We start from the raw sequence: 16433 nt of genomic DNA on the forward strand, positions 1-16433 counted from the left end.
AGACACATTATATACGCATTCTCTAAGACAATTTTACAGAGAGTGCGACATATACGGTACAGTGGACTTCATATTTGGAAACGCAGCTGTCGTTTTCCAAAACTGCAACTTGTATCCGCGGTTGCCAATGACTGGACAATTCAATGCTATCACTGCACAAGGCCGAACCGACCCGAACCAAAACACAGGAACTTCTATACATAATTGTAGTATAAGAGCAGCTGATGATTTGGCTTCAAGCAATGCCAAAATCCAGACTTTTCTTGGAAGGCCATGGAAGAATTACTCAAGAACTGTTTATATGGAAAGCTTCATGGACAGTTTGATAAATCCTGCTGGTTGGCAAATATGGAGTGGAGATTTTGCACTAAGCACGCTGTATTATGCAGAGTATAATAACTTTGGAGCAGGAGCTAATACTACAAACAGGGTTACATGGGAAGGTTACCATGTAATTAATTCTACTGATGCTGCTAATTTTACAGTGTCTAATTTCTTGTTAGGGGATAATTGGATACCTCAAGCAGGAGTTCCTTTTTCTAGTGGATTGGTATGATTGAGGGCTGCCTAGAAACTATTCATTAGGATATTTATTTATTTATTTATTTTATGTTTGTAATTGTTTTGACTGTAATGTACAATAACCAAGCAGTACCAAGCTGCCTAGCTATATGCAAAAATACAGCTTGATATACGAAATGTATTCTTTTAAATTAACCAAATTGTAAAAAAAAAATAATAATAATTTTCCTTTTTGTTTCTTAATATGATTCTATATATATTCTTTTCCTTTTTTATATATTCTTAATAGGACTTATTTAAAAAAAAAAAAAAATCATTTAGAATGTATATAGCAGTATTACATTTTTTGGGAAAAAAACAAAACAAAGAAGAGAGCATTTTGGTTTACATAGGACAGGAAATAAATGAGCACTTCATGTGCAATAGAAGAGTTAAAATAATCCTCAAAAAGGACAAACTAACCAACCAACAGTTTAGCAATTATTAATAGTACTATTCCAAACTTTTATATCATTTCACTTTTAAAAATTTTAAAAAGAAAAAGAAAAACATTTGAATATAAGCTGAATTGGCTTCTTTCCTCCTATGGATCTTCTGAATATCATATAGCTAGAGAGTGTTTCTTCTTTTGTGGTTAATTAAGATGTATTTAGGAAATTTGAGCGTGTTACTTTCTAATTCTAAGGATGATATGATTATCTCATAATTAAGTTCACTGTTAACTAATTATTATCATCATTGTTGTTATTTTTTGTTTGTTTATGTTACTTTGCTGTTGCTAGTACATGTATATTATCTATCGAATTTCAATAAAATAAGTATGATTAATATACCAAAAAACACGTAGAAGTATGATTAATATTAATTTGAAATTACAAAATTAACATTTAGAGCATTTCTAATGCTTTGAGGTCAAGATTTTGTTGATGGCCAAGGCATTGTCACACAAAAAACGAAACATGGCATTCCTGGCCAACAATACAGAATCTGGGCTTCCACTTTCCTTCAACTTGTCCTCGCAGGATTCAATATTGGTAATCGCTGCACTCACCCATGTGAACACTGTATGTCTATCATCTGTTGACAAAGCATCAATAGAGTCCTCTAGTTCTTGGGAAGCATTCGAATACTGCTCTGCGCAATGACTTACCGCCTGTTGAACAGCAGGGTCCAATGTTTGGTTTCCAAGAAACTGCTGCATATACAAAGACGTGTATGTTGCGTTCTGAACAGCTAGCTTTATTGCTAGTACCCCAAGTTGCTCTAAACTCGCTCCCTCACTCGTTGGGTTTGAGTTAAAGCTTTCTATACATTTTGTTTTGTTATGAGAGTGTTCGCATACTTGTTCCACCAGACCACTGCCTGCAATTTGGTGGGGAAAGAGGGTGATGAGGCTAAGGACTAGAGAAGAGAGGAAGAAGCAATTTCTAATTGTAATTGGCTTCATTTTCCCTTTCTTCCCTGGTCTCTTAGTTTTGGTTGAGGAAATGAGTAGCGCAGTGCTTAGTGATTAATTTGTGGGTTCTTAAATAAGAAACCCAAATGTTAATTTGTCTAAAATTAGATTATATTTTGTGGTTTTTATTCATTGAAGATCTCACCACGAATATTTTTATACATACATGCTCTACCACTGACTTTGAGACTATTTTTAGTACTCTTTATAGAAAATTTCTTTGATTAATATAGTAAGATTTATTTATATTTGTGCATTGAATGATTCTACTGTCATTAACTAAAGATTTATTTTTTTGATCCATTATTGAAATTGGACCAAGTCTTGTCACATAAATTGTTATTTTTGTTGTTGAAATTTGAAATTGCCTAATGGGTCATTCCTTGTGCCTAAACCCAATTTCAATGTATGCAGCAAGCCTGTGAGTGATGTTTTTGGAGTCCCCATGGCAAATTCAATAATAGCCCCACAACTGATAATTACTTCACACTTCAGTCTTCACATGCTTTTTTTCCTATTTTTCAAATTTAGGAAAAATTATAATTTTATCTCTATAATTAACCACAAATTATTAGTTTATTCCTAAATTTTAAAAAATACATTATAATATCCTCATAGTTTGTTCCATTACATATAGTTTTGTTGTTTTGTTTATTTTATTATATTTTTCAGTATGAGTCAAAGAAAAAGACACAGTCAGTCAGACGAGAGAAAATGCTGTTGTACAAAAATACCCTTAACAACTCAATTATTTTCTTCTTTCTCTTCTTTGTCGCCGATATGCAGAAAAAGCAATAAAATTATCAATGAAAAGCACCAAAATCCTATTTTGTTGCAGAAATTCAAGTTCAAAATCGATCCACTTGACTTGAGAAGAGTCTGAATACAAACAAGGAGACCAAAATTAAAATTTGCTCACTGGAAATCAATTTATCGCTTATATTTTATGAGGATTTATTTAAAATAAATCATTTGCAATGCATATATCATAACAGTATTACATTTTTGGAAGCAAAAAAAAAAAAACACAGAGAAGAGAGTATTTTGGTTTACACAGGAGAGGAAAAGATTGAGTACTTCATGTGCAATAATAGAAGAGGTACAATAATCCTCAGAATGGACAAACTAACCTACCAACACTTTAGCAATTATTAATAGTATTCCAAACTTTTGTAGCATTTCACTTTTAAATATATAGATGAATTGGCTGCCTTCCTCTTATGGATCTTCTAAATATCGTATACCTAGTAAGTGTTTTTTCTTTTTTTTGGTTAATTAAGATGTATTTAAGAAATTTGAACTTGTCATTTTCTAGTTCTGAGGATGATATTATTATCTCATAATTAAGTTCATTGTTAACTAATTATTGTTATTTCTTTGTTTGTGTTAGTTTGTTGTGGCTGCTACATATATATTAGCTATGAAGTTTCAACAAAATAAGTTTGTTGCACGAACACACACAAGTATACCAAAAAACACCTGGACTGATATTATTATTAATTTACAAGTTACAAAATTAACATTCAGAGCATTTCTAGTGCTCTGAGGTCAAGATTTTGTTGATGGCCAGGGCATTGTCACACAAAAAGTGGAACAATGCATTCCTGGCCAACAATACAGAATCTGGGCTCCCACTTTCCTTCAACTTGCCCTCGCAGGATTCAATATTGGTAATCGCTGCATTCACCCACGTGGACACTGTATGTCTATTATCTGTTGACAAAGCAGTTATAGAGTTTTCTAGTTCCTGGGAAGCATTTGAATACTGTTCTGCTCAATGACTTAGCGCCTGTTGAATCGCAAGGTCCAGTGTTTGGTTTCCAAGAACGTGCTGCATATACAAAGACGTGTACGTTGCTTTCTGAGCAGCTAGCTTTAAAGCTAGTACCCCGAGTTGCTCTAGACTCGCTCCCTCACTCGCTGGGTTTGAGTTAAAGCTTTCTATACATTTTGCTTTGTCGTGGGAGTGTTCGCATACTTGTTCCACCAGACTACTGCCTGCAATTTGATGGGGAAAGAGAGTGATGAGGCTAAGGACTAGAGAAGAGAGGAAGAAACAATTTCTAATTGTAATTGTCTTCATTTTCCCTTTCTTCTCTGGTCTCTTAGTTTAGGTTGAGGAAGTGAGTAGTGATTAATGATTAATTTGCATGTTCTTAAATAAGAAATTCAAATGTTAATTTGTCTAAAATTAGATTAAATTTAGTGGATATTATTATTCGTTGAAGATTGACCATAAATTTTATATATATATATATATATATATATATATATATGCACTTTACCACTGAGATTGAGCATTTTTATTACTTTTTATAGAAAATTTCTTCAATCAATTGAATAACACTTGGGTATATTTGTTGCACAGAACGATTCCATTGTGTTTGCAACTAAAAATTTATTTATTTTTATGAATTATAGAAATTGGAGCAATTCTTGTAGCAGTTTTAGAATGATTGATATCGTGCTTGTAACTGTAAATGTAGACATACTGTACTGGTTAAAATATGACACTAGGGGTCGATCTTTTGTAGCTCAAAAATAATAATGGTTATATATACTCAACTCTACTGAAACGAGCCAATAATTTACGAGACTTGCATTTGCTACCTACAAAATCATCCACCTTTTTTACTTACACAACCGAACCAACCAGTGACCTAGAGTTAGAACTTTCAAGTCTGGGTCGACCCAAGCCCATGTCCACCAAAAGGTCCAACCCTTTAGGGCCTTTGCTCCCCAGTGGCTGTGGGTACCTCCACGAGTATAGTGACCAGGTCTAATGACTTTCTCTGGCATTCTAGAGTAGATAAAGATAAACTGACTGGCGATGATGAAGCAGAGCAACCACTCTCATCTCTTTTCTTCCGTCCAGATTCCATCTCTATACCGCCATTTTCGAGTACTGGTGTTACTCTTTCGGTACAAATTTCAGTAACGTTGCCTGATTGAACCGGGGCTCTACAGAGCGGACAGTTAGAGTGAGAATGAAACCACATGTCGATACAACAAATATGAAAGGCGTGATTACACTTAGGCAACACTCGTCCTTCATCGCCGTCTTGTAATTCCGATAAGCAAACGGCGCATTCTACCACTGCGTCCTGAGTTTTCGCGCTATAAACAAAAGTGGGAAGACTTTTTAAAGTAGACGGGTCTAGACCCTGTGCAGCAACACTGTCAGTGGCGGCGGTGTTGGAGGAAGACGAGAGTTGGCTTTCACGTAGGCAGCGACGGCGGCTGTTGAAACAAATCATGATGGATATCGCTGTGAAGAGGATGATTCCTGTACAGAGCATTATCTTTCCATCATGAACGTACTGGGTGTTATGGGAAACTTGATTTCTTGGTTTGAAGTTTTCCATTCGCTAGCGAATTTGGAAATGGAAGAGAGAGTTTTTGGAGATATAAGAAGAGTGAAGTAAAGGGAGGGTATTTATTGGAGTTGCAAATTGCAGGGAGAGGAAAGCGATGACGAAGGTTCCTATCTGCAGATTTGAGTTGATGGATTCTGGTTTTCTCATTTACATTTTTTGAATGGCGGGATTTTATAATTGCCTTATTTTGTATATTTAGCTACCTAGCTTTTAATATTATATTTTTAAATGATTCTCAATGCCAAATGGATAAACCCACTCTTGTATTTTTAGCCAAAAAAAAAAAATTCGTGTTTTAATTTTAATTCATTTAATACATAAATTAATTAAATAATTATAAGATATTTAGCAATTTTAAATAATTAATTAAATTTGTGTTGACTACTCATATTTGATTTGATATTTTTTTTTTCCAAGAATTTAAGATGCAGCCTTTCACTGTACAGAATTTAGCATTAAAGTAAGGAGAAAAATATAGTTTAGTTGATAGACACCGGACAGATTCATAGAATTGATGACTAATAATCCTCTGAAAGGTGGGGAAATGCTAGATTCTGTAAGATTAAGAGGAATGAATTAATGGTAATTTGAAGGACGATCCAACATTCCCACAAAACCATATGCGCAGCTCGGTATTGGGTTTCGGTGGGCAAGCCGAAAGGTTAAACTTATATCATAAGAACAAGTTAAGTTATCCAAAACAGGATTTAGATATTCTAAAATTGGTTATCAATACAACCATCAAGCTAATGAATCGTTCCATGAGTGAACAAGTTACGAGGAACTCGGTAGTTCTTAGGATTCCAACTGCCAATTCAAGCCAAAAATGAACAATCATCATTTCTTTCCTTTTTTAGTTCAATAATCTAAGTATTCCCATGAGCAAATGTCACATACATGACAATATTTTTTTCAAGAGAAAATACCTAGAAATAGAATGCGGCATTGGTCCAGTGGCAGGAGTTGTTGTTTGGTTGTTGGTTTATTATATTCTCTCTAATCCAAAACCAAATCGACAGTGATGATGTTAAGTTGGTCTCAGTAAGTATATAAATAAGAGAGGCATAAAGTGGCAAATAGGAGAAGATTGTTTTGTGGTCCCCACACCAAAAGAATATGTACTGCTACTCCAAGTTACAGCTGGTTTGCATAATGCTTTTTGCATAGATATGATATCACTGCATATTTTATACAAAATTACTATTTTCTCCTTATATTGTTTCTCCATATTTTTTGCCCCTATTGCGTTGTTATACCCTTTTATCGATTTCTTTTATATTTTAATTCATTAAATACAAAAACAATATATTAATTGATTGATGAAATAATAAAAAATTGACAAAATGATATAACAATATAAAGAAAATAAACAATATAGATAAAACAATGCATTCCTAAAAGTGGAGGTGCATTATTATATACTATAGTAAAATATAAGAATAAGACCATAATATTTTCTATTTAATACTATTGGAAGATTAATTAAATGTAATTATCTTAATGAGACCCTAGCTAACTAAATAAGTAATCTTGCAATCAACAAGGAGAATCCAACGGAGGACATACAATTATGAAAGTACTCGTCAAATTCTAAATCCCCAAGTACTCTTGAAGAGAAAAAGAAACGAATTTAAATCAAGAAAATAAGAACTTATCTTTAAGTACTGTTGAAAATAAATTTGAAATTCTTGGTGTAATTAATCTTGTAGAACTCACAATCTTAATCACTAAGGAAAATTTGTTTGCATTCATTCAAAGAAGAACACGGCTTCTTTTGAGAGAAAAAACAAAAATAACGGTTTTTGATAATGATGTCTCTGTTCAACTTCAGCAACATAAAGTATTAGTACTCCTAAAAACTAAACCTAATTAACCTCTAAACATTAGTCTAGGCCTAACCCAATATGGTCTATATGTGCTTAATTAAATACAAAGTCCAAACTAACTAATTAAAACAAGTCTAACTTAAATATTAACTAATCTATGGGCGGCCCAACTTTGGGATAGAAGTTCAACCAGCCTTACATTAAATACCTAAGTCCACTATAAAACAAATTCAACAAAATAGGATAAACGGACCCATAGGCCTTACACGCCCCATACTTAAGCTTACAATGAAAGAACATTCTTCTAAATTTGCTTAAGTATGAAACAGTACAATGCATCAATGGGCAACCTCTTCACACGCCTCAAGCATCAGAATAAACTTAGGTGCTTCTTTAAGTTCAATCCCACATCTTGCATAATTATGATCTTGAAGCTCTAACGTGACTTGTTCTTGAATAAATGCATTCAATGCTGGTTGTAATTTAGTTGCACGAGCTCTTGTGACGGGCCTGATAGGTAGAGTTGAATGGTCCTTTACCTTGCTACCTTGACACGTATCATATCTTTATTTAATAGTTTTTAAATTGCTTTATTTTATTCTTCCAAAGTCTTGAAAAATAATAATTGAAATCTTAAATCCTTAATAATGAAAAGCCTCCCAATCCCAATCATAATAGGAGCACGATAAAGTTGGAGTGTATGTTAATATTTTCCATTTTAATGCGTTGGAATATAAAATATTGATGGGTTAATGTTAAAGTATTGGAAATCAGATGTTTTCACTTTTCTTCTTTATTTATATCTGTACAAAATGGATTAACTACAAATTCATTAAATAAAATTTAAAAGATTTTATATTTTATTAATTAATAAATTTACCTTAATATGTTACTCATAAGAATAAGATATATATATATATTTTTTATTTTTCAAACGTACCTTTTTCTTTTTATGCCCTCTTGCCGCTCATTGGGTCCATAATCATTTGGAATGAAGGAAAAGAAAACGAAAGTGGTTTCGTACATAATGGGACCCTTTGTCTGACGGAAATGGGCCTGCCTACCCATATTAGGGAAGCCTTATATGACAGCATTATCGCTTCTTGGACCTTATCAATTGTATTATCAAAGCCATCAATTCGGCGTCACTGTAGGCTTGGACTGGGACAAGACAGACAAGACGAAAGGCCGGTGTCTGTATTTACTGATATACTAAACTAATTAAAAATATAATTTTAGTTATAATCATTTACTGAGAAAATTAAAAAATTAGAAAAAAATATTTTTCAAACTAAAGCATTTGGACACTCACATACATTAGTTAATGGAATATTTTTTTTTGTGCACAGAAGAATTAAATTATTTTTAATGCAGTCTTGATTTTTAAAAGTTTTGCATTTTTTACATATTTGTCCTTGACTAAAACCAAATAAACACAAATGGGTGGATGAATCTACTAGGTCATATAGAAGGGCATTGGCTTGTCAACTAAGAAAAAAAGCCTTTAAATTATATATTATTCAAATTAAATTTTAATTTATAATAAGGCAATTTTCAATAGGCTTTGGTCCTGCAAATTTTTTAGTACACTCTCTGTCACGTTTTTTTACTCGTTGATTATATAATATAATTTAATTTATATACTAAAAATTTAAGAGCATTTATAAAATAGAAAAAAGAATATTTTATGAAATAAAAGAATAAAAAAATAATAAATTTTCTCAAAGTGAGATTTAGCCTGACTTGACTGATTATATTTTAAATTTATATTATAGATATTATATGTTATAAATAAATAACTATTATAATATATTATAATATAATTAGAGCATTGCTTCTAATTTTAGTATTTTTCTTTTTTCTTTTTACTTTTTGCTAAAGTCTACGAGCATATAATTAATTTTATATTTTAGGAAAAAAATTTCTTTCAATATAATAAAATCCTTAAAAATATTATATTCTTCCCATATTTAATATATACCTTGTTCAGTATCAATCAAATTGTGTTACCATATTATAATATATTACCATATGATATGGTTGTGCTGGAAGGAGTAGCTGACTTTCTGAACCAAGAAAAGCTTGAGGAGGTTAGCAAACACATTTATGACTTCATTAAGAAGTTCTGATAATTCCAAATCGATAATAACAGCAACGGGGTTCTGCTATTGCAGTGTTGTTAGAGGAAATAAAATGTAAAAGGAATTTCTTCCTGTCACTGAATTTATGTTGTTGGGTTTTCTTCTTGGTTTCAATCTTAATTTCTCAAGAAATAAAAATCTTCCTAACCCTAATTTAAAAATCTTTTTTAAACAGTCAATAATATATTTATAATTTGTCAATTTCTTCCCAACCCTAGGGTTTTAGATACTATATTGAGAGGATACAAGAAATTAATCTATGTTACTCTTGAAAGTTGTTGGAACAGATTTGAAGAAATGCTTTCTATTAGGTTGCCCATTGCAGTTAATTAATTGTAGGTCAAGTCACTTAATAATGTGGGTTGGACATCATTTTCCACTCTTGATTAACATAATCTAATGCAACTACGATCTTGGTTACTTATTCAAATTTTTTAACTTGGGGTTGAAGATTATTTTTATGTCTTTAGCTTATAATATACTGCTTCTTGTTAGTAAGAATTATCAAGATATTTTGAATATAAAAATATCATGGATTCGTGGCTATATATACTCTATGCGTGTTTACTATTCTGCCTCTTATTTATTCCTGGTTGCTTTGTATATTTTCTCATTGAACTAACAAAAAAAAAAAAAAAAAGAATAAGTCAATTAAAAAAAATATAAGTCACGCCTAAAAATACAAGGTAAAATGTCAAATAAAGAGGAAGGTTGCTTTTCATACATAATTAATTAATTTAATTAATTAATGCTCGAATGGATAATGTAAATCCGGTCGGTCCTCCATGTCCATAGGACCAACACGCCCAGATGCAGAGGTACGCGTTTTCCAGGTAAACGAAATGTAGCGCGTAGGTGGCAATTCCACACCATTGTTGACAGTGCGTATTTCTTGCTAAGTAAATGAAGGCTACGAAAATGCCCAGAAGTATATATATGTGCAGACGTCCTTTTGATTTTAGTGAATCAATAATTTAGAATTGCAAGTTGCAATTTCAGAGTCTACTTTTAACAGGCACTTGCATTTGAAATATATAAAAAAAGAAATATAATTACAAATGATTTGAACTTTTCTTTTTTGTGAATTTCTTTATTTTAGAATGAACAGTTTGATTTTTATAACATATTAACATGGTAGAAATCGGAAATTATCTTCGAAGACTTTCAATTAATTCTTTCTTTTTTCAAACAATAAAAACGACCTTACCTATATGATCCAAAAATTATCAATACTATCCACTTGCCCAAGTTGGAATCATTCTCTTTTTAACAAGTGCTTGGAATGTCATCTGACATTCCTTCTCAATCCATATTGGAAAGCAGCAGACTTAGTCAAGGCTTTCTTCTATATATATATATATATATATATATATATAACTCCTCCTTACTGCATTCAAATCATCCATATCTAGCAAAAACCAAAAGCAACCCAAAATCTCAAGCCAATAATCTCTAGCAAGTTAGCAGCAATCTATCAGAAAGCAAAAACACATTTTTCAAAAGAAATGGAGAAGATACAGCACATAAGAGTACCCACAAACGGTATCAACATGCATGTAGCAACAATAGGGACAGGTCCAGCAATTCTCTTCTTGCATGGATTCCCTGAGCTCTGGTATTCATGGCGACACCAACTCCTTCATTTATCTGCACTTGGCTATCGTTGCATAGCCCCTGACCTTCGTGGCTATGGTGACACCGATGTTCCTGCATCAGTCAGCGAGTACACAGGGTTCCACATAGTCGGTGACCTTATTGGTCTTCTTGACGCATTGGGAATCGAGCAAGTGTTTTTGGTTGGCCATGACTGGGGCTCCATCATCGCCTGGTACTTTTGCTTGTTTAGACCTGACAGAATCAAGGCCTTAGTCAATACCAGCGTTGCCTTCACACCGAGGTTCCCACAACTGCTAAATCCTGTGGAGAATCTCAGGGCTATCATTGGCGACGATTACTATGTCTGCAGGTTTCAGGGACCTATAGAACATGAGGCACAGTTTGCTGGAGTTAATACAGCAAGCCTTCTAAGAAGTATTTATACAGCTCGGGATCCAAAACCGCCTCGCATCCCGAAAAACATAGCATACGAATCATTATTCCCAGATTCTCTATGCAGCTTGCCCTCTTGGCTTTCTGAGGAAGACATCGATTATTTCGCTACCAAATTTAAACAGACAGGATTTACAGGAGGATTAAATTATTACAGAAACCTCAAGTCGTAAGTTTCATTAATTCATTTTTCAATATTAAATTAAGCGAATCTCAATTAATTAAACATTATTAATGAAGTTTGTAATTGATTTGATGATGCAGAACCTGGGAGCTGATGGCTCCGTGGACAGGGCAACAGGTGAAAGTACCAGTAAAATTCATAGTGGGGGATCTGGACACAGCTTATAATCTTCCTGGTGTGAAAGAATATGTAAATAATGGTGGATTTAAAAACGATGTGCCGCTTTTGGAAGAAGTGGTGATAATGGAAGGAGTGGCCCATTTCATTATCCAAGAAAAGGCTCAGGAAATCAGCCAGCATATTTATGATTTCATCAAAAAGTTCTGATCTTTTACAGACTATACAAATCGTCTCCACGATTTCTTTATTCTTTTGTTAATTTTAAGAGTTGTAACGCACTCAAAATTGTATTGATTTTCTAATTTATAATAATTCTTCACTTTTCATCGATTCAAACCACTACTTGCATCAGTACTGTAAAAATTAAAAAGACATAACTTTGAAATAATATAAAAAAAAATATTGAAATGAAAATAATTTAAAGAACATAAACCATAATTCTATCTGGTTTAATAAGGAAATAGCATTAAAAAAATGGTCTATCTTCTTGCACCAGTTGTTTTTCATTAAACTAATTAAATAGCCAATGGCATAAGAAATAGGAGAGATTCCACAATAGGACAGTGGAAGCACCTGCCCCTGAATTTTTTTTTTGAAACTATTATTTGTATCTTACAAACCTCTTCCTAGCCATATCACATTATCTAAAAAATAATAGTTTACCTTAAAGTAAAACTACTCGTTAGTATTTACTTTTTGGATTCTCACGCAATCAGATGAATTGACATCTCTTGTTAAATTAATGAAAATTTTTTATGGTAGTAAAATATTGTTATTGACACTTTTATTTTTTATATTTTTATAGAAAATAAAAATATCAATTACTATATTTAATTGGCTCGAGGGAAAAATTTCCACTTGCTAATAACTTATTACAAAAGTTTTCTTTTAAAATAGAATTTTTTTTTATTGAAACCAATCAAACGTAGTTCAGTTGATCTTTTCATTAATGTGAGTAACATGTCTTGAATTGAAATTTTCAATGATAAAAATTTTTATCAATTTGATGAGAAAAAAAAAAATACTTCTATTGTATATTTATCATATTATTTCGACCTATTAGATCTCCTAATAAATAAATAAATAAATAAATAAATCATCAATTAAAAGACCATCCTAATTTCCACACACCAACTTGGACCGATATATTTTGTTTATTTTTCAAAAAACGGCTGTTGTATTGACGTCATAGAAGCAAAGCACGTTAATTATAGGCAATAACAGAAACACGGTAGCAGGACAGCAATTTAGCCTATTCGGAAATAATATGATTACAAGAATAAGTAGAAGACTTGTTCAAAATAATATTAATTGCAGACTAAAATAGTATTACAAGAAAATTCAAGAGTGAAGAAAGAAAACCAAATTGGATATACAGTATAATATACTAAATTGATAAGGTATAAGATAATCCAAACATAGATGACAGTAATATTGGAAATCGAAGGAAAATAAGTATGAGGGTAAACATTGAAGACAACCTGCACACAAAGACATAATTTAAAGATAAATATATATATACGACCTGATAATAAAATTTCCGATTAGACTTATTCACTTTTTCTTATAAAGCGAAAATTTCAATTTCAATTTTAATAAATTGATAGAACGGAAAATCAATAATTCAACCACTTATATTTTATTCCTTTCTTACATAAAGATGGTCCCATTGCACCAGACAGAAATTAATGCTGCAAAGAAAAATTGTGAATGTATTCCGAAAATATTAAATCAATAACCACTTGCCAATTGATGTTCAATGTTAGGGAGTCAAAATGAAGGGTTTGATTTGAAATATATATATTTTGTGGAGGAAATGTAAATAATTTTTTTTAAAAAAAAAGTTATTTTGATTTAGGTAATACATTTTCATTCCATTCAAAAAAAAAAAAAAAAGGTAATACAATTTCAGAAAACTATTTAAGGATAATAATTTATGTTAAGTGTAAATGGTTAATTAAAAAATTTTATTTTCAGAATATAATGCCTAAGTAAAAAATTAAAATGGCAACTTGTGATTTCTTCTACCATTAAGAACTAAACCTAAAGAGATAAATTAAAATGGCAACAGTATGATAGAATTTGGAATATTGAAAATGAGAGAGAATAAACAGGAGAATGAAGTGAGCTAGTAGTTATCAGAGCGTCTCCAATGCAATTACATTAAAAGCAGTTAATTACCGTTTATCATTACAAAATATCCGTTGGTACACCATCTCGAAACAGCTCTCCAAAAAGTTGCAAACTTACATTAAAAGATGAAAATTGTATAGCTAAATGGTCAACTGTCCAAAAATACAAAAGACATGTATATAAACTCTGGATTTATTCGTTAATTAATAATCGCCTGCCACGAACAAAACAGCCTGTCATCAACAAATTTTAAGGATGCATGCACTGTTGCTTACGGATTAGAGCTGCATAAAATCAATTTATGGGTTCATTTATTAATCGAGGTAATTTAAAAAGAGATTTTTAAAAAAATTCTCTTCATTTTATCAACAATATTTTTCACAATAAATGTTAAAAATATTATTATTTCAATATAAAATTTTTTTTTATTAATTCGATTCGTCGTTAGATTTATAAATGTTAGAATTTACTAAGTAATTAATCTCCGTTTCGACTTTTGACTAGAAAATATTTTTGTCTGTCTTCGTAAATAAAATAAGTGGTTTATCACAATTTGATTAAACAGAAGACTTGGTCTCGTAATCTCCTCTATAAATACCCTCCTCCACATGGTAACCAAAGCATCTAAGACTGCAAGAAAAGAACTATATTAGAGAAGAAGCAAAGAATATATCAAAAAGATATGGAGAACATACAACACATCAGAGTAGCCGCAAATGGCATCAATATGCATGTAGCAACAATAGGGACAGGACCAGCAATCCTGTTCTTGCATGGCTTCCCTGAGCTCTGGTATTCATGGCGACACCAACTCCTCCATTTATCCGCCCTTGGCTACCGTTGCATAGCCCCTGACCTTCGGGGCTTTGGCGATACAGATGCACCGGAATCTGTAACTGAATACACCGGATTCCATATCGTCGGAGACCTTATCGGTCTGCTTGACGAGTTGGGTATCGAAAAAGTATTTTTGGTTGGCCATGACTGGGGCGCCGTTATTGCCTGGTACTTTTGCTTGTTTAGACCTGATAGAATCAAAGCCTTAGTCAACTCCAGCATCGCCTTCACGCCCAGGACACCGGTTAACCCTGTGGATGGGCTCAAGGCATGTTTCGGCGACGATTACTACGTCTGCAGGTTTCAGGTATAGATTTTTCATCTTTAGTTTCTTTATATAGATAGATAGATAGAAATCAAAAAAATTAACGTGCGTGTGTGTGTATATATGATCCAGGAACCTATAGAGGCTGAAGAAAAGTTTTCTCTGCTTGACATTGCTAGCCTGCTAAAAACAATCTTTACAGCTCGTAATCCAAACCCGCCTCGTATACCTAAAGAAATAGAATTTCCGGATTGTTTATGCAGTTGCTTGCCGTCCTGGCTATCTGAAGAAGATATTAATTATTACGCGGCCAAATTTCACCAGACAGGCATTACTGGTGGTTTGAATTATTACAGAGCCATTAAGTTGTAAGTAGTCTTACTTTTTTTTTTTTTTTTTCCTTTTAATTCATTGGAGGTCGAATTGAGCTGAATTTTGAATAAAATATTCATCGAAAGACCTCTCGTTTCCCATACTCCATGAAAAGATTGACTAAATTTAGATTCTTTAATTCAAATAGTTATTTAAACCATATTAATTAATTAAATTTGATGGCAGAACGTGGGAGCTGATGGCGCCATGGGCAGGGCAACAAATTAAGGTGCCAGTTAAGTTTATCGTAGGAGATTTGGACACTGCCTACCATCTTCCTGGAATGAAGGAATATATAAAAAATGGTGGGTTTAAAAAAGACGTGCCCAACTTACAAGAAGTGGTGATAATGGAAGGAGTAGGCCATTTCATCATCCAGGAAAAGGCCGAAGAAGTCAGCAACCATATATATGATTTCATCAAGAACTTTGACTGACAAGAAATGACATGGTAGAAAAGACAAAAAAAAAAAAAAAAAAGGAGTTTGACCAGCAATTTGGTCATGCAACTGAGAAAATAATTGTTTAATGAAGTGTGTCTGTTTTAGTTATAGCATATTGATCTTGACCACCTTAAATTTATTTGGCTAGACTTGAAACTGTAATTGAGAGTATCTTTAATAAACTATTGTAATTTTAGCCTAGCCTTGTTTGACTTGATTGCACTCTGCAAAGCAATCAATCCTCCCTGCTTTTTTTGGCAGTTCCTTCTATCCAATGGTGACTGGATTTAAGACTAAAACTTAAAAGGACGAAATTGACAAAAGTAAAACTGTTTTGGAGGATAAAATTAAAAATTTGACTATTTTAAAACTCATATTTTTGATAAAATGTAATTCATCTTTGTCCAGGTGGCGTTGATTTCAACTGCGGTCAATTTGTCATAACTATTACTGCAATGGGTTCTATCCTCTGTTCAAAGAAAGCATGCTCCAGGCTCCAGCAATTGCGAAATAGAACTCTAAGTCTATGCATGAGAATGGCTTTATTAATTTATACTTCTGTTATTTGGTTGACTCTTTCATTTTGTTTCCTTTGATCCATGACTTGAAGCATTCTTTTAAAATTTTTTGGAAACCAGGTCAGATTAAAATAAATTATATATTAATATATATGTATAGTTAAATAAGTGAAAGTATATTTTATTTTTAA

The 16433-nt window shown here is 32.4% G+C and overlaps 5 protein-coding genes across 5 annotated transcripts in view; 3 read left to right on the forward strand and 2 right to left on the reverse strand.

The window, feature by feature from the left end:
• The window catches only part of LOC149496478 (putative pectinesterase/pectinesterase inhibitor 41), a 912-nt gene extending 147 nt beyond the window's left edge, over positions 1-765 (forward strand). The window contains exon 2 of the mRNA XM_089721348.1: positions 3-765. Coding sequence (XP_089577474.1) covers positions 3-556 — 554 coding nt within the window. The 3' untranslated portion in view covers positions 557-765. The remainder of the gene's footprint in view (positions 1-2) is intronic.
• A 655-nt stretch (positions 766-1420) lies between these two features.
• LOC105642556 (Plant invertase/pectin methylesterase inhibitor superfamily protein) lies at positions 1421-1969 on the reverse strand. The gene has a single exon (XM_012227419.4). The coding sequence runs from the start codon at positions 1967-1969 to the stop codon at positions 1421-1423; it is 549 nt and encodes a 182-aa protein (XP_012082809.1).
• A 1473-nt stretch (positions 1970-3442) lies between these two features.
• Positions 3443-5487, reverse strand: LOC105642555 (RING-H2 finger protein ATL5). Its single transcript, XM_012227418.4, has one exon. It carries the CDS (start codon positions 5341-5343, stop codon positions 4702-4704), a length of 642 nt encoding a protein of 213 aa, XP_012082808.1. The 5' UTR covers positions 5344-5487; the 3' UTR covers positions 3443-4701.
• A 4985-nt stretch (positions 5488-10472) lies between these two features.
• On the forward strand, positions 10473-12011 carry LOC105642554 (epoxide hydrolase 1). The gene is made up of 2 exons (XM_012227417.4): positions 10473-11540; positions 11636-12011. Exons 1-2 carry the CDS (start codon positions 10828-10830, stop codon positions 11880-11882), a joined length of 960 nt encoding a protein of 319 aa, XP_012082807.1. The 5' UTR covers positions 10473-10827; the 3' UTR covers positions 11883-12011.
• Positions 12012-14416: 2405 nt separating this feature from the next.
• LOC105642553 (epoxide hydrolase 1) lies at positions 14417-15925 on the forward strand. The gene is made up of 3 exons (XM_089720973.1): positions 14417-14952; positions 15043-15278; positions 15469-15925. The coding sequence occupies exons 1-3, from the start codon at positions 14491-14493 to the stop codon at positions 15716-15718; spliced, it is 948 nt and encodes a 315-aa protein (XP_089577099.1). The 5' UTR covers positions 14417-14490; the 3' UTR covers positions 15719-15925.
• The last annotated feature ends 508 nt before the right edge of the window (positions 15926-16433 follow it).

The sequence above is a fragment of the Jatropha curcas genome, chromosome 5, assembly GCF_041381405.1.
Source record: "Jatropha curcas cultivar XTBG-Jc1 chromosome 5, XTBG_Jcur_1.0, whole genome shotgun sequence".
Taxonomy (NCBI): domain Eukaryota; kingdom Viridiplantae; phylum Streptophyta; class Magnoliopsida; order Malpighiales; family Euphorbiaceae; genus Jatropha; species Jatropha curcas.